The sequence below is a fragment of the Panicum virgatum genome, chromosome 3K, assembly GCF_016808335.1.
Source record: "Panicum virgatum strain AP13 chromosome 3K, P.virgatum_v5, whole genome shotgun sequence".
Lineage (NCBI taxonomy): Eukaryota > Viridiplantae > Streptophyta > Magnoliopsida > Poales > Poaceae > Panicum > Panicum virgatum.
The window spans coordinates 12,829,402-12,850,916 of NC_053138.1; the positions used below are offsets into that span (position 1 = coordinate 12,829,402).

General features: G+C 51.7%; 4 protein-coding genes across 4 annotated transcripts; all 4 read left to right on the forward strand.

Moving 5' to 3' along the window:
- Nucleotides 1-5,907: 5,907 nt before the first annotated feature.
- LOC120700408 (leucine-rich repeat receptor-like serine/threonine-protein kinase BAM3) lies at nucleotides 5,908-11,165 on the forward strand. Its single transcript, XM_039984632.1, has 2 exons — nucleotides 5,908-8,935; nucleotides 10,079-11,165. The coding sequence occupies exons 1-2, from the start codon at nucleotides 6,229-6,231 to the stop codon at nucleotides 10,441-10,443; spliced, it is 3,072 nt and encodes a 1,023-aa protein (XP_039840566.1). The 5' UTR covers nucleotides 5,908-6,228; the 3' UTR covers nucleotides 10,444-11,165.
- Nucleotides 11,166-12,346: 1,181 nt separating this feature from the next.
- On the forward strand, nucleotides 12,347-15,348 carry LOC120700410. Its single transcript, XM_039984634.1, has 8 exons — nucleotides 12,347-12,534; nucleotides 13,494-13,642; nucleotides 13,732-13,843; nucleotides 13,939-14,021; nucleotides 14,155-14,218; nucleotides 14,307-14,424; nucleotides 14,548-14,702; nucleotides 14,853-15,348. The coding sequence occupies exons 2-8, from the start codon at nucleotides 13,524-13,526 to the stop codon at nucleotides 14,964-14,966; spliced, it is 765 nt and encodes a 254-aa protein (XP_039840568.1). The 5' UTR covers nucleotides 12,347-12,534; nucleotides 13,494-13,523; the 3' UTR covers nucleotides 14,967-15,348.
- A 554-nt stretch (nucleotides 15,349-15,902) lies between these two features.
- LOC120700409 (rhamnogalacturonate lyase B-like) lies at nucleotides 15,903-19,199 on the forward strand. The gene is made up of 5 exons (XM_039984633.1): nucleotides 15,903-16,799; nucleotides 16,881-17,214; nucleotides 17,291-17,641; nucleotides 17,724-18,136; nucleotides 18,608-19,199. The coding sequence occupies exons 1-5, from the start codon at nucleotides 16,687-16,689 to the stop codon at nucleotides 18,990-18,992; spliced, it is 1,596 nt and encodes a 531-aa protein (XP_039840567.1). The 5' UTR covers nucleotides 15,903-16,686; the 3' UTR covers nucleotides 18,993-19,199.
- Nucleotides 19,200-19,614: 415 nt separating this feature from the next.
- LOC120700613 lies at nucleotides 19,615-20,266 on the forward strand. The gene is made up of 2 exons (XM_039984861.1): nucleotides 19,615-19,833; nucleotides 19,904-20,266. Exons 1-2 carry the CDS (start codon nucleotides 19,615-19,617, stop codon nucleotides 20,264-20,266), a joined length of 582 nt encoding a protein of 193 aa, XP_039840795.1.
- The last annotated feature ends 1,249 nt before the right edge of the window (nucleotides 20,267-21,515 follow it).

The window sequence follows — 21,515 nt, forward strand, 5'->3', positions numbered from 1 at the left end:
GAACTTGGTCGATCAGATTGACAGTGTAAGACCTGTCGACTGTAAGTGGATTTTTAAGAAAAAATTAGACATGGATGGAAATGTTCACATCTATAAGGCACGATTGGTGGCGAAAGGTTTCCGACAAATTCAAGGTGTTGACTATGAGGAAACCTTTTCGCCCGTCGCAATGCTAAAGTCTGTTCGGATTCTCCTAGCAATTGCCGCATATTATGACTATGAGATATGGCAAATGGATGTCAAAACCGCTTTTCTTAATGGACATCTAAGTGAGGATGTGTATATGACACAGCCTGAAGGTTTTGTCGATCCTAAAAATGCTGGGAAAATATGTAAGCTTCAGAGGTCCATCTATGGATTGAAGCAAGCATCTCGGAGTTGGAATATTCGTTTTGATGAAGTAGTCAAAGGGTTTGGCTTCATCAAGAATGAAGATGAGCCTTGTGTTTACAAAAAGGCTAGTGGGAGCGCACTTGTGTTTCTGGTCTTATATGTGGATGACATATTACTGATCGGAAATGATATTCCAATGCTTGAAGCCGTTAAAACCTCATTGAAAAAGAATTTTTCGATGAAGGATTTAGGAGAGGCGGCTTATATTCTGGGTATTAGGATCTATAGAGATAGATCAAAAAGGCTAATTGGATTGAGCCAAGACACGTACATTGACAAGATATTGAATCGGTTCAATATGCAAGATTCCAAGAAAGGTTTCTTGCCAATGTCACATGGCATTACTCTAAGCAAGAGTCAGTGTGCTACGACACCTGATGAGCAAAAGAGGATGAGTACGATTCCTTATGCTTCAGCCATAGGGTCGATCATGTATGCTATGCTTTGCACGCGCCCAGATGTTTCCTTTGCTCTAAGTGTTACGAGCAGGTATCAGTCAGATTTCGGTGAACCTCACTGGACAATTGTAAAGAGTATCCTTAAGTACTTGAGAAGAACTAAGGATATGTTCCTAATATTTGGAGGCGAAGATGAGCTCCTTGTAAAGGGTTACACCGATGCTAGTTTTCAAACAGACAAAGATGACTCCAAATCGCAATCCGGTTTTGTTTTCTGCCTCAATGGTGGGGCAGTGAGCTGGAAGAGTTCCAAGCAAGATACGGTGGCTGATTCAACGACAGAGGCCGAGTATATTGCAGCTTCCGAAGCTGCAAAAGAAGCTGTTTGGATCAGAAAGTTTGTTTCTGACTTGGGTGTTGTTCCTAGTGCGTCCAGTCCAGTGGACCTCTATTGTGATAATAGTGGTGCCGTTGCACTAGCAAAGGAGCCTAGAATAACTAAGAAGTCCAGACATATACTGCGAAAGTATCACCTCATCCGTAACTTTGTTGAGAGAGGTGATGTGAAGGTTTGCAAGGTGCACACGGATTCAAACGTTGCTGATCCGTTGACGAAGCCTCTCCCACAACCAAAGCATGAGGCGCACATGAGATCTATGGGTATTAGATACTTACATCAGTGATTTTAGTGTGCGTGGGAGATTTTGTGTCATGAGTATGTTTATGTAATGATAAATAATTGTTATTTGTTCCATGGATGATTATTTTACATTGATTATCAAGTATGTGACTTGTTCGTGAAACTCTTTGTTGAAAATGATATGATTCTAAATTATCCCTAGTTTATGTCGTTGTGTGGGACAACAACGACGTTGAGACTAGCACATGCATTAATTGATGATCATGTTTCACGGATCATGGATATGGAGATATCGGATTAATGATGTGGACACATGTTGGTGAACATGGTGTTGGATTGACCCACTCCAAGACAATGTTGGGATTGTTATTTTGTATGTGCCATCAGTTGTTCTTGAGTGTTATACCTACTGAATCCTTAGACCTGAGATCGCCATTGTTTCTCACTGTGTGTAGTGGTGCATCTTGGGGCTGCTAAACGCTACTCCGTGACTGGGTAGTTACAAAAGCAGCTTACAGGTATGTCATGAAACATGGAATGGGATGTGAGCGGATCAAGATGGAATTTGCCCCTCCTAGATAACGGGAGAGATATCTCTAGGCCCCTCGAGATAGTTGGATTTGAAAGTGCATGGCCATGCCAAAGTGATTAAAGAGTTAATCATGATGACTAAAGGTTAGTTATGAATAGAATCCACTATTAGATCGAGAGAATGGTCGAGCTATCACAAAGGTGGCACGCATCTCGCTTTGAGCTTGACTGGTATCGTGTGGCAAAGGGATCGGTGTATGAGTATATCTATGGTTCGGCCGATATGATCTTTATGTGTATTTGTGAGTCACTATGCCCTGCTAGGTGCCGCTATTGACTTGTGATTCGGAAATGATTTCCGATCACGACCACCTACACATGAACCTAACGGGTCACACACTTAAGGGGTTTGGAATGTTGGAAAGCTTGCATGTATGATTGTCTCTAGTGCAAGTGGGAGATTGTTGGTGATATGCCCAAGAGCCCATCATCACAATACGGTTTAAAGGCCCAAGTGGATATTGATCCAAGAGGGATTAGGATTACTAATGGGCCTATGAGATAGAAGCCCATTAGTATGCCCTATATATATGAGGGAGGGGCTAGGGGGGGCGATGACCTGAGTCGCGCCACCTCCCTAGCCGCCGCCCCTCCCTCTCTCTCGGCCGCCGCCCTTGCCGTGCGTGCGGTGCTAGCACACCGACGCCCGGCGTTTCATCCCCGTACGTGTGGACTCCGTGGAGGCGCTGCTGCGACTGCTGCGCTGATCGGCTGCTGGGATCAAGTACGAGGAGCTCGGTTCGTGGGACGTGATCGACTACTTCCTCTACATCGACGCGCGACTTCTTCCGCTGCGCTGCGCGTCTAGTGGTAACGATCTATGATCTTCTACTCGCAAGTATCTTGGGTTTATGCGGTAGTGATGCTAGCGTAGCCTACCCGTTTCCCTACAGACAGTCTCTTGTCTCGCGTTCTTCCCTTCCCGTTCCTCTCTTCCCCCTTCCTCACATCTCATCCTAATCCTTTGAATCAAGCCATGGATTCTAAAATTAATCCCACAAAGAGAGTAGATCAGGTCAATTTACATCTATTGGAGCAGATGAGGGAGGGGCAGCGCTCTACTGGAGCATATCAGGGGGGAGCGGGGGCGGCTCCTGTGGCTCCCGGCCGCACGGCTGGCGACGCCGCGCTGTTGGGGTCGGGGGCCGCACTCCTATGGCTCGCGCCCCCGCACGGCCGGCGACGCCGCGTTGTTGGGGTCGAGACCGGCGGTCCTGTGGCTCGCACCCGCATAGCCGGCAACGCTACTGGCGCTCCTGTGGCTCACGCCCGCACGGCCGGCAACGCTTGCGCAAGGATGGAGGCTGATGGCCATCTACTTCGACATGTACATGAAAGGTAGTTTTTTGTTGTCTCTAACCTCTACTATAATGCTGTAGTATTTGGGATGGCGGTATTTGGGATAAAAAAAGCTGTAGTTCAACCATAATAATGCAGTTCACAAGACGATTTCATACGATTTCGAAGAGAACTAGTAATACAGTTACATTGCAGTTAGAATAAAATAATTTGAGATGGTGCGTTACGTAAAATAGCATACATGATCTCACCAAGTGTTCGTGTATGCCACACACGTGGTGCGTTACGTAAAATAGCAAAACGAGACTACAAAACATCCTCCCTCCTTTCTTTTCCTCATCTGAACCTACATCACTCCATTCTTCACCTCCGACTGCATCTTTGTTTGTATGCTCTACAGGAAGCATTGGAGAAGTGACTGGAGAAGCTGAGCTCTCGCCTCTTGAACCACCAACTCCAAACATAGCTACTGAACCAATTGGTGAAGATGGACCACCAGCCATGTCGCCCACATGAAAATTGCCAGGGAAAGGAATGCCATGCTGGTAACTTGCTGCTGGAAATTGGTAACCTTGTTGGACACCAAATGGATTGAAATTTGGTGGGTAGTACTGGGTGGAAATGGGTTGGGACCAAATTGATGGGGTGGGAAATTCATGAGAAAATGGGGTGGAAAACTAGGCTGTTGTTGGGTGTTTGGGTTTTGAGGATTTGAGCTTTGGATTTCTGAATTCATCAGATTTGTAAAGCTAGATGTAGAATGATTCTCCATTGTGGCAATGTGTGAGTTTGAATGTATGAAGTTCATGTATATAGAGGAGCAGGCAAGCAAGTCCCTCTGTAAACGGCTATACCAATGCCCAACGGCCATATGTACTGTACAATGCTTATTTTATTTGGAATGTGAGGAGGAGGTAACAGCCGTGCATGTATCATTATTTTACTGGCTTTGGTTCGGCGCATACCTAGAGTTCGCTTTCACCCTCTGACAACAAGAGTGCGAACCGTCCAATGCTTAAGGTTCGCATGCAGTGCCCCCCGGTTCGCTTTCATGCGACGCTGGAGCTGCTCTAATACATTCAGAGCAAATTGTTGGTATGTGAAAGTTACAATGAGGTTGTACGTACTCGTCACAGATCATGCATGGCTTGCACATCAAACTGCAAAACTGATCACTTGATGCAAAAAGAAACTGGAGTATTGGACAGAAGATCAAAATGGTCAAAGATATATCAGTTCACGGATTCACCAGTCCGACCAATTGTTTCACCTCTAATAATGATTTACCGTATGGGTAACTAAGACCTAACCAAACATATGATATAATAAATAAGATAACATAGTAATACTGAAACACCCATTATCAAGAAATTTTAGAATATGGATCTCAATTCGTAGGCTTTTCGATATTTGACACTCGATTCACAAGACTCACAGCATTTGACGTCGGGGCATGCGTATTCTTTCATTTTAGGTATTTCTCTCATTTTTTCCCCTCTTTTTCTTATTTCCTTTTGCTTTTCCTCTCCTGGCCAATCTAAACTGACACATTTACCCCTGCCCAAATCCTCTTTCACCGATTGAATCAAGCGAACGCCCGACCGGACACGTCTCTCTTTCGCTTGCTCGTCCTTGGACGAAGCTGCCGTGGCCTGACATCTCCTCCTGCTCCTCATTGTCGCCGCAGTGGCGTCTCTCCTCACTGCATCCCCCGTCTACACTGTCGTCGCCTCCATCCCAATCTCGCTCTCTCCTGCATCCCAATTGTCTATTCATGTGAGCTGGGGCAATAAAAGAAAAGAAAGGAAAATACGAAGAAACATCTGAAATGAAGAATTAGTAGTACCAAGTGTTAAATTTTGGAAGGCATATGAATTGAGTGTTAAATAATAAAAGGCGTACGAATTGAGACCTAAATAATGAAATTTCGCATTATCCAGATTTCTAAACTGATGTCCAAACTTCGAACTAGCCACCGGTTCAATGGCCGCCAAAAATGGTTGGTTCAACTAGTTTGCACTAGTCCAACTACATAGCGTATCTTGATCGAGCCAAACCGATAAGGTCAGTAGTTCATGGTTTTTCAGGCTACTACAAGCGTGGAGCAGACACGGCAATGCTAGGCTCAAGGAGGCCTGCAGCACAGAACAAGTGATGGGAACTGTAGCTGTTATTGGTCCGGAAATCAGACGTTTCATTCCTCGCCGACTCCTCCTGAATCCCGAGCACCACGCGCGCTGTCAGGTTGCATCTTCACCTCCTGTAGATCGGTGACCTCTTGTTCATACCGAAGCAGGCAGGAGCATCACCCAATCAGAGCAGGGGACCGTGTCGTGCACTGCAGCAGACCAGCACTGCGTCGCATTCCTCTGCTGCCGCAGCAGAGGCGAATCCTGCGTGCTCGTCGGGGTCGGGTTGCGCTGCCGATGCCATGCACCGCTGCACGCCGGTACGCAACATTCCTGCCGCTGCTGCTCGCTTGGCGGCTGGCCCTGGCCTGGCTTGGCTTTGCTCCATCTATCAGCAGGCAGGCGGGCACTCGATGGATCATCTTTTGCTTTTGCTTTGGCCCGACGCTTTATCGCCGGTCGGCCGCCCCGGCCCTCCGAGAGCGATCGAGCTGGGGGTGCATCAGAGACCGATCCATCCGTCCTTGAAAAGAAGAGAAAGGGGCCATCCGTTACTGATCGATCGCGACCCGGCCTCTCTCCTCCCTCCATCACCGTCACCAGCGGACTCACAACTCCAAAGCCCCAGCTCCATCGCCGGCCTCACCTCCGCCCCCTGGCCGCAGCAAAGGAAATGCCTCGTCCCTCAGCCAGCCACCACCGCCTACCATAGCCACACCTCCCGCCCGGCAGCTAGCTACCTTCACCACCTTCACGGCTCCGCTGCATTACCACCCCAATGGCTCGGGCTCTTCTCCCCCGCCACCTCGTCCTCGTCCTCCTGCTGCTGCTGCTGCGCACCGCCATCGCCATCGCAACCACGGCCACCACCCCTCAAGCTGGTGACGACGACGCCCTAGCCAGGCAGGCCGCGATCCTGGTTTCCATCAGGGACGCCTTCGCCGCGCCGCTCCCGCCGCCGCTGCGCGCGTGGGCGCTCGCCAACAGCGCCTCGCTCTGCACCTCGTGGCCCGGCGTCGCGTGCGGCCCCGGCGGCCGCCGCGCCGTCGTCTCGGTCGACGTCTCCGGCTACAACCTCTCCGGCGCGCTCTCCCCCGCCGTCGGCCGCCTCGCGGGCCTCCTCTTCCTCTCCGCCGCGGGGAACTCCCTCTCCGGCGCGCTGCCGCCGACCCTCGCCGGCCTCCGCGAGCTGCGCCACCTCAACCTCTCCAACAACCAGTTCAACGGCACCCTGGCGGGCATCGACTTCTCCGCGATGCGGGAGCTCCAGGTGCTGGACCTCTACGACAACGACCTCGCCGGCCCGCTCCCCGATCCCGAGGCCGCCGGCCTCGCCGCGCTCCCGGGCCTCCGCCACCTCGACCTCGGCGGCAACTTCTTCTCCGGCGCCATCCCGCCCGCCTTCGGCCGCCTCCCCGCCATCGAGTTCCTCTCGCTCGCCGGGAACAGCCTCGCGGGGCCCATCCCGCCCGACCTCGCCAACCTCATCACGCTGCGCCACCTCTACCTCGGCTACTTCAACCGCTTCGACGGCGGCATCCCTGCGGAGCTCGGGAGGCTCGCCAACCTCGTCCACCTCGACCTCGCCAGCTGCGGCCTGCAGGGCCCCATCCCGGCCTCGCTCGGCGGCCTCGCCAGGCTGGACACGCTCTACCTGCAGACCAACCAGCTCAACGGCACCATCCCGCCGTCGCTCGGCAACCTCACCGGCCTCAGGTTCCTCGACGTCTCCAACAACGCGCTCACGGGGGAGATCCCTCCCGAGCTCGCCGCGCTCAGGGGGCTCAGGCTGCTCAACATGTTCATGAATCGCTTCCGCGGCGGCATCCCGGACTTCGTCGCCGACCTCGACTCCCTGCAGGTCCTCAAGCTGTGGCAGAACAACTTGACGGGGGCCATCCCCGCGGCGCTCGGCCGCGCCGCGCCGCTCCGGGAGGTGGACCTCTCCACGAACCGCCTGACGGGCCAGGTGCCGCGCTGGCTGTGCGCGCAGGGCCGGCTGGAGATCCTCATCCTCCTCGACAACTTCCTCTTCGGGCCGGTGCCGGAGGGGCTCGGCGCCTGCGAGACGCTCACGCGGGTGCGGCTGGGCCAGAACTACCTCGCCGGGCCGCTCCCGCGCGGCTTCCTCTACCTGCCGGCGCTCACCACCGTGGAGCTGCAGGGCAACTACCTGACGGGGCGCCTGGAGGAGGACGACGCCGGCGTGCCCGCCAAGCTGTCGCTGCTCAACCTGTCCAACAACCGCTTCAACGGGTCGCTCCCGGCGTCCATCGGCAACTTCTCCGCGCTGCAGACGCTCCTCCTCGGCGGGAACCAGCTGGCCGGCGAGATCCCGCGGCAGGTCGGGCGGCTGAAGCGGCTGCTGAAGCTGGACCTGAGCGGCAACAACCTGACGGGCGCGGTGCCCGGCGAGGTCGGGGACTGCGCGTCGCTGACGTACCTGGACCTGAGCGGCAACCGGCTGTCCGGCGCGATCCCCGAGCGGCTGGCGCGGATCAGGATCCTCAACTACCTCAACGTGTCGTGGAACATGCTCAGCGGCAGCATCCCGCGGGAGCTGGGCGGCATGAAGAGCCTGACGGCCGCCGACTTCTCGCACAACGACCTGTCCGGGCGCGTGCCGGACAACGGGCAGTTCGCCTACTTCAACGCGACGTCGTTCGCGGGCAACCCGCGGCTGGTGATGGGCGCGCCGCGGCGGTGGGCGGGGCCGCAGGAGCAGCAGGAGCAGCACCAGCACCAGCAGCTGGTGGGGCGGCTGAAGCTGTTGGCGGCGCTGGGCCTGCTGGGCTGCTCCGTGGCGTTCGCGGCGGCGGCCGTGGCGACGACGCGGTCCGCCATGGTGCGCCGGCGCGGGCGCGGGCGGTCGGCGCGGGCGGGGCGGTGGCGGATGACGGCGTTCCAGAAGGTGGCGTTCGGGTGCGAGGACGTGGTGCGGTGCGTGAAGGAGAACCACGTGGTGGGGCGCGGCGGCGCCGGCGTGGTGTACCGCGGCGAGATGCCCGGCGGGGAGGTGGTGGCCGTGAAGCGCATCGTGGCGGGCGGCGGCGGCGGGTTCCAGGCGGAGGTGGAGACGCTGGGGCGGATCCGGCACCGGCACATCGTGCGGCTGCTGGCCTTCTGCTGCAGCTCGTCGGCGGGGGACGAGGCGATGCGGCTGCTGGTGTACGAGTACATGGTGAACGGCAGCCTGGGGGAGATGCTGCACGGCGGCGGGGAGGCGGACGGGGCCCGGCAGCCGCTGGCTTGGGCGGCGCGGCTGCGCGTGGCGACGGAGGCCGCCAGGGGGCTGTGCTACCTCCACCACGACTGCTCCCCGCCGATCCTGCACCGCGACGTCAAGTCCAACAACATCCTCCTGGACGCGCGCATGGAGGCCCACGTGGCGGACTTCGGGCTCGCCAAGTTCCTCCGCGGCAACGGCAACGGCGCCTCCGAGTGCATGTCCGCCGTCGCCGGATCCTACGGCTACATCGCGCCTGGTAACCACCACACCACTAGCTGCCGCCATGCTCTATCTGCACACTGCACTGCATGTAGTTCCAAGCAACGTGCTGTTGCTGTCGTCGGTCGCAGGTACGACCATCAGAGGTAGTGACGCGACGGTCATGGCGCGATGATCCCTAGGTTAGCCAGGCCGCCTCCTCTGCATCATCTGCATGCATGCACCCCGATCCACATCTCTCTCGCGCTCTCTCTGCCTAGCTGCAGATGCATGCATGCCGCTCAGGTACAGGGAGGGTGCTGCCGGCGGAAGGGAATAAAACAAGACAGGACGCCAGGCCGGCCCCACACTCCGATGAGGCGATGATGACTAGACGCCTCAAAGGAAGCGCTCCGCTGCTTTGCGTTGCGCTGCGAGCATGCATGCCCGTGCCCCTGCCATCAACGCCCTCTTTTGCTTTTGCTCACAATGCATGCCATGCCATGCCATGCCAGCCGCAACGCAACGATGCGTCCTCCTCCTTTCCATGTCCCTTTTCCCTCTCTCGTCTTTGCCTCGGCAGCCTCACACGCCTACTTCTGCTGTAGCGGGGAATGAACCTGGCTTTTTGACCAGACTAATCATATGCGTGGTTGGCTCCAGCCGCTTGGGTACGGTACGGGCGGGTACCGCTAGACTGCGTACACTGCAGTATATACTATGTAGCGTGTGTCCTTTTTTATACGTATGCTAAAAAACAAAGTGTACCTTTGAGGTTTGAGCTGATAGATTCTCAGTCTAGTGCGTGTGCTGTGGTGTGGGGAGGGGTCTCTCGATCGGTCTTTTTAGATTGCGTTGTGATCTGAGATGGGCTTTAGCAGACTAGCAGTACATGCTTTAGTGGCTCACTGTGTGACCGCCTTTTAATCAGCCAGCCTTATTACTAGACACATCCAGTAACTTTGCTTGCTTTAGTTTCATCCCGTCCAACAAAGTTCCTTTGCGACCCTTTAATCGTACACGTTAGGTGCATGCATCCTTTTAACGTTTAACCGTGTGTGGTCACAAAAGGTAGCAGAGGCTCTTTTTCACTGGCCGTGCAAGAGCGAGCGAGCATGCGTGTCAATTTTGTGTTCTATCGGTATCGATGAGCCTTTGCACCAAGTTTACTGACCATCTCTCTCGATCGATGCGTGTGCAGAGTACGCGTACACGCTGAAGGTGGACGAGAAGAGCGACGTGTACAGCTTCGGCGTGGTGCTGCTGGAGCTCCTCACGGGGCTGCGGCCCGTGGGGGAGCACCTCGGCGAGGACGGGGTGGACCTGGTGCAGTGGGCGCGCGCCCGCGCCGGCGGCGGGGTGCTGGGGCTGCTGGACCCGCGCCTGGGCGGGGACGTCCCCGCGGCGGAGGCGGCGCAGGTCCTGTTCGTCGCCATGCTCTGCGTGCAGGAGCACAGCGTGGAGCGCCCCACCATGCGCGAGGTCGTCCAGATGCTCCAGCAGGCCAAGCACCACCCGCCGACGCCGGCGCCGGCGGCGGCTCCGCCAGACGCCGCCGCCTGCTGATCGACCGACCTTATGGACGCAGTCACGCAGCACGCTGCTTCGTCGTCGTATAGGCAGGCGTCTGTGCGCTGCCACGGCTGCATCCTACACTTCTGTGCTCCATTCTTCTGCCTCTGTAAATGTGACGACGATGGTGACTAGTACGGTGCGTGTCCGTATAGTCAGCTGTTAGCATGCATGCAGGGTCGTGCCATGTCGCCCGGCCGGCGGTCGGCGGCAGAGGCCGCCATGGGAACATAACCGTGTCATACTGTACGTGCTATGCAAATACAGTGCGTATTGTCTGGGCACGGCCACTGCCAGTGGCCCCTAGCTCTGCAATAGTCTATATAGGTAGTTGTCTGAATGGTCGTCTCTGTCTTCACCAGCGCGGACGCATGCTGACATGCATGTCGCCGCAGGACAGCAGCAGGGGTGTACGTCGTGTCTCTGTCGAGCCGCCGCAGGGATTCGGTGGCCGGAGGCGGCGGAGATTGTTCCTTTCTTTCGCCTCTCCCTTGGTCGTCGGCATCTGCCAGCATGCATGCACGCCGCAACAAGCCCGCCATGTCCCTGTCAACGATAAGCAAGCGGCGCTCTTGTCTCGGTCCACGCTCTCTTCTTTGCATTGCACATACGGCATGTGTGTCCCCTCTGTCTTTTTTCTTTTTTGCTTTTTTTCATTTGCGGCAACTTGGAGGCTCTCCTTCATGTCACGTACAGTACGACGTTTGTATCCCCCCATTCTGCCTTTATTTCCCTTATTATACATACATTTTCCTTTCCACTTCCTTTGCCCTTTATATTAGTTCTTTTCTTTCCCTTTTTGCTATTTGTATTGATCTCTATTAAAACCTAGCAAGTTGTTTTAGAAGAAAGTATTTGAAAAAGTTTTCCACTTGAAGTGCATGTTTGAAGAAGTTGATCAGAATGCGTGTTTCAAGTTCCCTGTGACGTAAAAGAGATACATATACGCAATACACACATGTATGCTTATATACATACTCCCTCCGTTCCAAATTATAAGACATTCCGACAATCTTGGAGAGTAAAAAATTTTTATGTTTGACCAAATTTATATAAAAGAATAATGACATTTATTATATAAACTAAGTACCATTAGATTCTTTATTAGTTATATTTTCATAATACATCAATTTGATATCATAAATCTTTATATTTCTCTCTATAATCTTGGTCAAATTTGAGATTGCTTTGACTCTCCAAGATTCTTGGGATGTCTTATAATTTGGAACGGAGGGAGTATAAAACAATGCATGCTATATCCTTATGGATACATCTGGAATTCTGGATAAACAATATGTCCCAAGCAATAAGCATATGGGAGAAAATGGATTGAAAGATTTTGAGATCGACGAAATCACCATAGGTGCTGCAATGTTGAGGTTAGGTCAGCCTTGATAGGCAAATTTCACCCCAAGAGAAAAACATCAAAACTCATATCTAAAACTTTCTAAAGAATTTATGTTCATCAAAATAAATTTTAGATGAGTTTTTAGAAAACTTATCACATAAAGGATTTCTCGAGAAGTTCTACTAAAAGGTTATCCGAAGAAATCCTCCTAAAAAGTTGTCCGCAAAAGGTTGCATCAGAAGTTTGTTAGGAAAACAGCTGAAATTATCTTTGATAAATTACCTAATATTGTAGATGTTGCGCTATTCAAAAACTGAAAACTATTTAAGGAGAAAATACTGAAAATCATAATTCCAACTAGCGTATTCCGATTTGTTTGTTTGTTTATTATTTTTTTCTTAGCTGGATTTATAACCAATGCCATGGTAGTCGGTAGCGCCATGGTCGTTGGCAGAGCAAACGGAGTCGGAACCTGCCCGGCAGTGGGGTCGGTCATCGCGTTGGCGTCCGACCTGGGCCTCCCTCTTCCTGGTCTGACCTGTACCCCACCCGCGCCCTTGTTTTGTTGCCTTGTTCATCTCAACAACCTTTTCCCTTCCCGTCCCAACCGCCGACTTGCCTCGCGCCGCCGGCCCGCCGCCGCCCATCTGCCCCCCCGGCCGTCTTCCTCTTCTGAAGTGGGAAAGAAAAGGGAGAGAGTAAACGAGGCCTGCCGCCTGCGCCGCGCTGCGCCCCAGGTTTGATCCCATCGTTCTCCTTGATTTCTTCTCCGTGTTCTTTGCTTCCTCTCGATCCGCGACCTCAGCCCCTCGCCGATCCCTCCTATATGTTTGGTTCGGATCTCCGGTATATTCCCATACTGGACTGGAGGGTTAGCATTAGCAACTAGCAAGCTTCGATTTGACTTTCTTGCGGGTGTTTAGTAATTCGATTATTGAGTTCCGTTCCGTTCAGTCGTGTGTCAACTTCGCCTAATTCGGTAATCCCTGCTATTAGGTGTCCCCGCCTTCCTTCCTGGGATGCGAGGACAGGGCATGCCTCTTACGAGTAAATTTTAACGGGGTCAGGTGTTCCATGATGCTCCACATGAGCATGTTTTCTGCTTGTTCAGTTCAATGAGTGTATGAAACCAAACTATAATGTAGAGAATCCTCTACCTTTTCCTTCTTGCTGAAATTACACCGCATCCTTCACAGCCTTATTAGTATCATCAGCACCTTATGCGCATGAGATTCTATTTTCTCCGACTAGTAAAAAAGGACTGAAATTTCGCAGTCAATGACTGACTCCCTAGTTAACAAAGTCCTCTGCCTCACTACCTCACAAAACGAATGAAGTACTCAAGTACATATGCTGCGTCAAAGAGTTCTCTCTTCTACCATACCCATACTCATTAACATCTTTGCATATGTCAAATACTGGTACCAGGTGTAGATCAGTCAGCCCTGATTACTCAGGCATACCCGCGCTTGTGCAATTTTGAAAAAAAAATGGTACCTGGACTTGTAACTGTCTCTTGCAATGAATTAACTTTTCAGTTTTCTTTCATTAGCAAGTTGATATTTGGAGTGACGAATAATTTTACAAGGTCCCGCTTGATGTATGCTTGATAGATAGACATCCTAATGGAGAAGTATTACTTCATTACCAGCTTATGAGATAGCTCAGCAGCGCCATTTTACCTTGCTGTAAACAGAGTATGCTCTTCTAGCACTTGGATATTTGGATGGATGATGTTTATGGACGTATAGAGGTCTTCCCACAATACTTTATGCCATCAAAAGAAGCTATGGACAGTCCTGATGGTCTATCCACAAGTAAGAATAACCTGGATACTTCACCAAGGTGATACTGGTGGTGAAAGAGTTTCTGTTGCCGAACTCATTCTCTGCATTTGTGGGTATGATAACATGCTGTTCTTGTCATGTGAACAGCTCACGTGGACGTTCCTGGACTCCTAAACGAGCTAAGGGAGCTGCATCTATTTTGCGTTTGTTGTCCATTCCCCGCTTCAGATGGTCGGCAAGCAATGATGATGAGGACAAGGTTACTGAATCATCTATACACAAAGCTTCCTGCTTACATCTTGCATGCTAGCATGACTGCTCCTTCGCAACACTAACATTTTTCACTGAGAGCAGATTGAATTGTCCAGAGCTGAAGTGGAGTCATTACGAACTGAAATAGCGGATGCTGAGGAAAGAGAATCCCACTTAAAAGCTCGGTATGAAATATATAAAGAAAAGAACCTTGTAGTATGCAGTTTGTTGAAAAGTGTACATATTCTTTTTTTGAGGAAAAAAGTGGAGATATTCTGATGATATTATTCGCACTATGTTTATGTTCTGACCTTCTAGGTTGGAAAATATCGATGAAGTTTTAAGATATGCTCGTCTTTCTGGCTATCTCTACATTAGAAGTGTATGAAATCTGTCCTTTTTTGTTCCCATTGCTCTACTCTTTTCAAAATCCTTCAAGACTAATGAGTATGGACTTCTGGTTTATGTAGCGATGGACCCAACTTCCTGGGGAGCCACCTATCTTAGATGATGCTGATGTGGATGACTGGCTTCCTCGATTTGTTGTTCTGCAAGGGCAGTGTGTGTACTATTATCTCAAATCTACAGGTAAATTCTTCTTTTCCTTTTTTTTTGGTGATTTTTCTAGTCACAGATTATATTGGTGAATGCTGGCATATGATGTACTTGGATCTTAGCTGTCCCTGAACTTGTGGCATTTCTATGTTTCAGATTTGAGCCCACAAGAGTCTACACTGTTATGTGACATTGTTGAAGTAGGGAGGCTCCCAAACTTTGTGCCAGAAGATGAAAAGACAAGATACGCGTTTTACCTGTTGAGCCGTCAAGGCTTGAAGTTTGAATGCTCCAGTACCTCCGAAATTCAGGTAACAGAGAGGCATACCCAAGTGCAGAAAACGTATAAAAGTTGCAAGTTGCCACGAGGACCGGCCTTTTTTTTTTATCGGCACGAGGACCGGCCTTGTAGGGACTGATAAGTGATAACGGTAAATTTGCATTGGGTTTACCTTTTCCAGGTTGATTCATGGGTGAGAGCACTAAAAAGCGATTGCAAATTGCGGGGCGGTGCTGCTGGTGAGGACGAGACGAAGACGAAGAGTAGCCAGCTAGAAGATGGGTCGTCATGGTGATCGATCGGACACGGGTTCGGGTTTCCCAGCCAAGGATGCTCTGCTCGCCGGATGTATGTACATTACAGCAGAGTAATTGGCTCGTGCTGGTAGCAAAAACCTTTTGTGTTACTTTTTTTGTTAAAAAAGTCCTTCCGTTGACCGAGAATTACTGAACGTGTATAAAATACTCCTTGTACATACATACACGTATACATGTAAGGGAAGCAGCATATATAGAGAGGTGCGACACAGCAGGGCATGCATGTGTAGATTTCCTTGCTCATCATATGAAATTCTTTCGGCACGTGTTATTTTGTACGGCACGATTGCGTCGGCCGTTTGGTAGACCGTAAAGACACGTGAAAACTCATGTAAAGAAAGTAATAATTCTATTGGTCAACTAGAGAGTCCCTGTGCAGTAGTAATTGAATAAAAAAAAAGTATTGTGCCGGTGGAGTCAACTAGGGTGTCCCTGCAAAGCAAATCCCTGTATATATGGGAGCCAGTATAATCACAGAATAGCCATCCGTAGTGGTCTCGTGAACCATGGCCGCGGCACCGAGGTGGTGCCTCCAGCTCGCCGTGGGAGCGTCGCTGCTGGTGCTGCTCCTCGCCGCCGATCCGCCGCCGCCGCCAGCGGCCGGTGGCGGCGTCACCTTACACGCCGACGACCCTACCCAGGTTGGTTACTATACTACGCGTTGTGTCTTGTGTCTTGTTGCTTGCTGGGTCTCTTTGCGCATCGAATTAGTAGTGCACTGATATGAATATGATACGTCTCCGCCTGCGCCGCAGGTGGTCGTGGACAATGGCGTGGTGCAGGTGTCGCTGTCCAGGCCGCAGGGCCAGATCACCGGCGTCCGCTACGGCGGCGGCGGCGGCCAGAACCTGCTGCAGTACGACGCCAGCCAGAGGAACTCGGGAGGGTACTCGGATGTGGTCTGGAATTACCCTGGCTCGAATCGCCCAGGAACGATGGATATGTGAGTGCCCGCTCTAGCTCATCATTAGTATCTTTGTAAATCTCTCTGATAATGCTAGCAATTCCAGTTTGCGGTTCTCTAGATTTGACAGGCCTGATTCTGGCTAGCTTTGGCACTAGCTCCACAATTTAGTAACTTTTGCCACGCCAACATCAATGTCGTTGATCAATATGATTTTTTTTAATAATGGAAAAGATTGTCCGGCTTCACCCTCCTCGAGGGAGGATCAGACAACATTATTACACGCAGTATGAATCCTTCGGTTAATTTGGACTTGGTTGATTGCAGTTTTCTTCCCTTTGTTTCTTTTTTTTATTATGATTGCGATTCCCTTTTTATGTTAAGCAGTAAATGAATTATTGCAATTTTCATGAGTAAATAATTGCTAATTTAGGATCACTACAAACTAGCTGAAGTTAGGCAACACCTTTTTTTTAGATTAAGAAAAAGTTAGGCAACACATACTGAAGCGACTGTACATATTCGCTGGCTGGCTAATGCACAGGTTGGACGGTACAGAGTTCCAGGTTGTATCCTCAAGTGAGGAGCAGGTGGAGCTCTCTTTCAGGAGCTCATACAACGCGTCACGTCCGGACAGCCTCCGGCTAAACGTCGACAAGAGGTAGTACTACGTCTAAACTGACGGCGGCGCATGCATGCTTTCAAGCCATCATTTAAGTTTCAGTATCAACCAATAAAATAATTTTGCAAAAAATAAAAATATAACTGTTTCATTGAGACAATGCAGGCTTGTGATGCTGAGAGGCAGCTCCGGGTTCTACTGCTACTCCATCTTCGAGCACGCCCCGGAGTACCCAGCTCTCAACGTCTCGGTGGCTCGCCTCGCCTTCAAGCTCAACGCCGCCATGTACGGAGACACGCGCCTACCTGTGTTTTGCTTTTCGCTGCCTTTTCCTACCAATATTCATCACTGCGCATTTGATGTTAGGTTCAACTACATGGCGATCTCGGACGACATCCAGAGGTACATGCCGAGCGCGGCGGACAGGGACCCGCCCCGCGGCGTCCCACTGGCGTACAAGGAGGCCGTCCTGCTCGTCGACCCCGTGGAGCCGGAGTTCAGAGGGGAGGTGGACGACAAGTACCAGTACTCGCTGGACAACCAGGATAACTCGGTGCACGGATGGATCGGCGGCAGCGGCGATCCGGCGGCGTCGGCGTCGGCGACGGGCTTCTGGGTCGTCACTCCCAGCATCGAGTTCAAGAACGGCGGGCCGCTCAAGCGGGAGCTCACCTCCCACACCGGCCCCACCTCCCTCGCGGTAAGCATCATGTTAGCCCCAAATTAAGTGAAACCTGAATTCCTGATCGACGATTGCTGCCATGGACGGACGGCAGGTGTTTCTAGGCCCGCATTACGTCGGCAGGGACATGGTGATCCGGTTCGAGGAGGGCGAGAGCTGGAAGAAGGTGCTGGGCCCCGTCTTCATCTACCTCAACTCCGGCGACCCGAGCCGCAAGAGAGACCTCTGGGAGGACGCCAAGGCGCGGGCGCGGGCGGAGGTCAGCAGATGGCCCTACACCTTCCCCGGGTCGCCGGACTTCGCGAAGCCGTGCGAGAGAGGCTCCGTCACGGGGAGGCTCTGGGTCAGAGACGCCGCCGCCAAGCAGCAGCAGCAGCCTGCCGCGATGGCCTACGTCGGGCTCGCCGCGCCCGGCCAACCTGGCTCCTGGGCCAGAGAGAGCAAGGTACGAACCTGGCCGGCCCGGCTCCCACTCAGCTCAAATTTCGCCGGAGATCCATGGCTCACGGCCGGCGACATGCTTGCAGAGGTATCAGTTCTGGACGAGGGCCACCTCCGACGGCCGCTTCAGCATCGGCAACGTCCGGGAAGGAGTGTATAGCCTCTACGCCTGGGTCCCCGGGGTCCTCGGCGACTACGTGCACGCCTCGTCCGTGACGGTGACGCCAGCGAGCGCCGTCGACGCCGGCGACCTCGTGTTCGAGCCCCCGAGGTCGGGCCCCACGCTGTGGGAGATCGGCGTCCCGGACCAGTCGGCGGCGGAGTTCCACGTCCCCGACCCAGACCCGAGGTACGCGAGCCGGCTCTTCCTTGACAGGGGTACGTACAGGCAGTACGGCCTGTGGGAGAGGTACGCCGCCCTCTACCCCGACGGCGACCTCGTGTTCACCGTCGGCGAGAGCAACCACTCCAGGGACTGGTTCTTCGCGCACGTCACGAGGTAAACTCGGGGTGTTTGGATCATGACTGATTTTTAGTCCGCATTGCATCAGATATTTAAATGTTAATTAGAAGAATTAAATATGAGCTAATTATAAAACTAATTTAGCCGGCCGGTTTATTGTTGCCCGTTTTTTATCCGGAGTCTGCTTTATTGTTGTTTCTCTTTTTTTTAGCCGGCCGTTTTTTTTCCTTTTGCGAAGACCTGTGCTCGAGCTTTGTACAGTGCTAACTTTTTTATTCTTGCCCATCGGACACCCTTCTTTTTAATATAGCGGGCAGATCTCTTGCTAGTTTATTTCAAAGAAAAATAAAAAATAAAACTAATTTCATAATTAAGCCAAACCTAATTGACGGGATTAGTCTAATAAATCTAATTAATTTATAATTTACAATTAATATACGAATCTATTAAACCTAATTAAATTATAATTAGCATATTTTACTATAGCATCCATGTTTGCTGATGCAGGATGGTCGCCCCAGGAAAGAACAACACGGTCGTGCCGACGACGTGGCAGATACGCTTCCACCTGGACGAAGTTGTGGCGGGCGGCACCTACACGCTGCGCGTCGCCCTCGCGGCGTCCCACATGGCCAGCCTGCAGGTGCGGGTGAACGGCGGCGGCGACAGCGGAGCCGGAGGCGCCGGCGCGCCGCCGGCGTTGCTGATGGGCGACAACAACGCCATCGCACGGCACGGCATACGCGGCACGGAGTGGAACCTGGATTTCCGCATCGAGGGCCGCCTGCTCAACCAAGGGGACAACACCATCCACATCACCCAGGCGAGCGCCCTGAACCAGTTCGTCGGGGTCATGTACGACTACATCCGCCTCGAAGGCCCTTCAATGTAGTGGCCCGGGACCTCTGGTCCTCTGCTATACTCCTACTGATTAACAATTAATCCCGGCTAGGATAGCCTGGCCCTGGCCCAAAGCAAGATCCTCTCTCAGCAAGAAAGGTAAATGTATACAAGAACATTGAGCAGCTAGCAATCATCAGTGCTGTATTCTACAACATTGAGCAATCATCAAGAAAAAATATTGTTTTTGATTAGGAAATACAAATGTTCCATTAGAAAAAGGAAAAAGTCTACTTAACCCCCTGACATATCAACATGTGTCTAACCTACACCACCAACTAAAAAACCGGCTAATGAACACATTAAACTTTGCAAAACCAGGCAGGGAACCCCCTCGGGCGGTTTGGGAGGCTGGTTTTGCCTACGTGGACAGACAGCATGGCAAGCTTATGATGTGGAGGGCTGGATTGACTGGGTTGACGGTGGGACCCACCTGTCAGGCTCCCTCCCCCACATAACAGCCGACGCCTCCCCTGTTTCTCTCCCTCTCTGATTTTGCTCGCCCTCTCCGTTCGTTCTCGTCCCCGGCAGCGGAGTTCCCGAATAGCTAGGGTTCCAGCGGGTTCTCGCCACCCCTCTTTCCCCGCGGTTTGTTGCCATCTCCGGCTTGTCGGATGTCGCAGGCAAGCTCTCGGTCGGGATCGAGCAGCCAAGGTCGTGGCGGAGGCATCGGCGGCGGGTACGAAGGGCAGGGTTCACCAGTGCCGTACCGCGTTGGCCCTCTCGCGTACGAGCCCGCCGTGCTATGCAGGTGCAATGGCAAGGCTTGCAGATGGATTTCATGGAGCAATGCCCAGCCAGGGCGCAGGTACTACAGGTGCAAGAAGTCTAGGGTAAGCAATCTATCAAATCTCCCTCATTTGATTGTGTTGCCTGTTTTGATCTGCAATGATGAATCTGCAGACCGGAATTGACTGCGGCTTCTTTCTTTGGGCCGATGAGGAATGCTCTAAATGGTTCAAGGAGCTGCTCATTGACCTGAGAGATGCTGTCTGGGAGCTGAGCAAGAAGGATGGGGAGCTGGATGCCAAGGACATGGTGTTGGAGGCAAAGGAGATGGAGGTTGAGGTGAAGAAGAATGAGGTTGAGGACATGGTCATGGAGTTGAATGCCAAGCAGCAGGAGGTGCAGGCCAAGGAACAAGTTGTGGCTTTACTGGAAGCACGGCTGAAGAACAAGAACAAGTGCATTGACATGCTGGCTGTGCTTTGTATGTTCCTGCTTCTGACCATGGTGGTCATTCTGTGCAATGGCAACAAGGCATGAAGCCAAGTTAGAAGGTTTAGGGTAGGCTAAGTTTCTTTTGTAAGTATGACTGTCCCCTGGTTAGGAAGTGGTCCTATTATTTTGTATGTATGGCCTGGATGCAAGTGGTTAGGAAGTGGTCCTGGTATGCTAGATATCATGGTTGGGAACATGGCCATGTCCCTGTTATTTTGGTGGTCAGATTTGGCACATGTGGGTGATGTGGTTTGTAACATGAATGTGATGGTTATGGTATGGAACATGATGTTAATGTGGTTTGATGACCAATTATTCGTAGCAAATAGTTGTATAATTGAGCAGTAAATAATTGAGGACACAGACATTAACTAGTCCCATCCATTTCCCTCCAGCATGGAACCTTACACAGAGTGCGCATCCATCTAACACATAGTTTGTATCTTACACAAAAGGTACTCAGTTTGTAAGCGCAACTACACTGGAATTTGTGGCAGTTTGTATGCCCTACAAAATACTAACAGGCTGAAGCCTTACATCCAGCAAATGATCAGTAGTTGTCTCCAAATAGCAGATGCTGAAGCCTTCTTGTTCCTGCCCTTGTTCCACTAGAACCACCAGGTTGTCTTCCACCTCGGCCATGTGGTGCAGCCTGCCTTGGGTCTTGGCTTGACTCAGGCTGGCTTGGGCCTTGGCTTGACTCAGGCTGGCTTGGACCACCCATTTAGAGAAAGTGTTTGGGTCAGATTGTAGTAATATGTCAAATTAACTGATAAAGTTATTGTTACCTATTCGTTACAAGTTTTGCCTTTCTTCTTGGATGAACCAGCACCTTCTTGGGCCTTCCTCTTCTTTGCTTTTTCTCTTATAATGTGAGCTTTAGCTTTCTTCCCAACTTCAGGATTTTTTGGGCACTTTTTAGCATTGTGGTCATATCTCTTACATAGTCTGCACCTCATCTTGATCCCAACCCTGCTGAGCTTAGTGCCTTTCGGCTTCTCTCCAATTTCCCTCCTCCTTTCTGTCTTGGGCCTACCAGGCATCTTCACATATGCTGGGGGATCTGGCCTTGGCATGTCTGAAATTGGCCAATTGCCTGAACCTTCAATTGGTTGCAGGACATGAGCATAAGTCTTCTGGTACACAACTATGATGTAGCAGTTTGCAATGAAATCATCAACTTGCAATGATGCCTTGTATATGCAACTGATTGCATGGCAACAAGGTATGCCAGAGAGCTGCCAGTACCTACAAGTGCAAGATCTCTGCTGCAAGTTCACCACATATTTCCTAT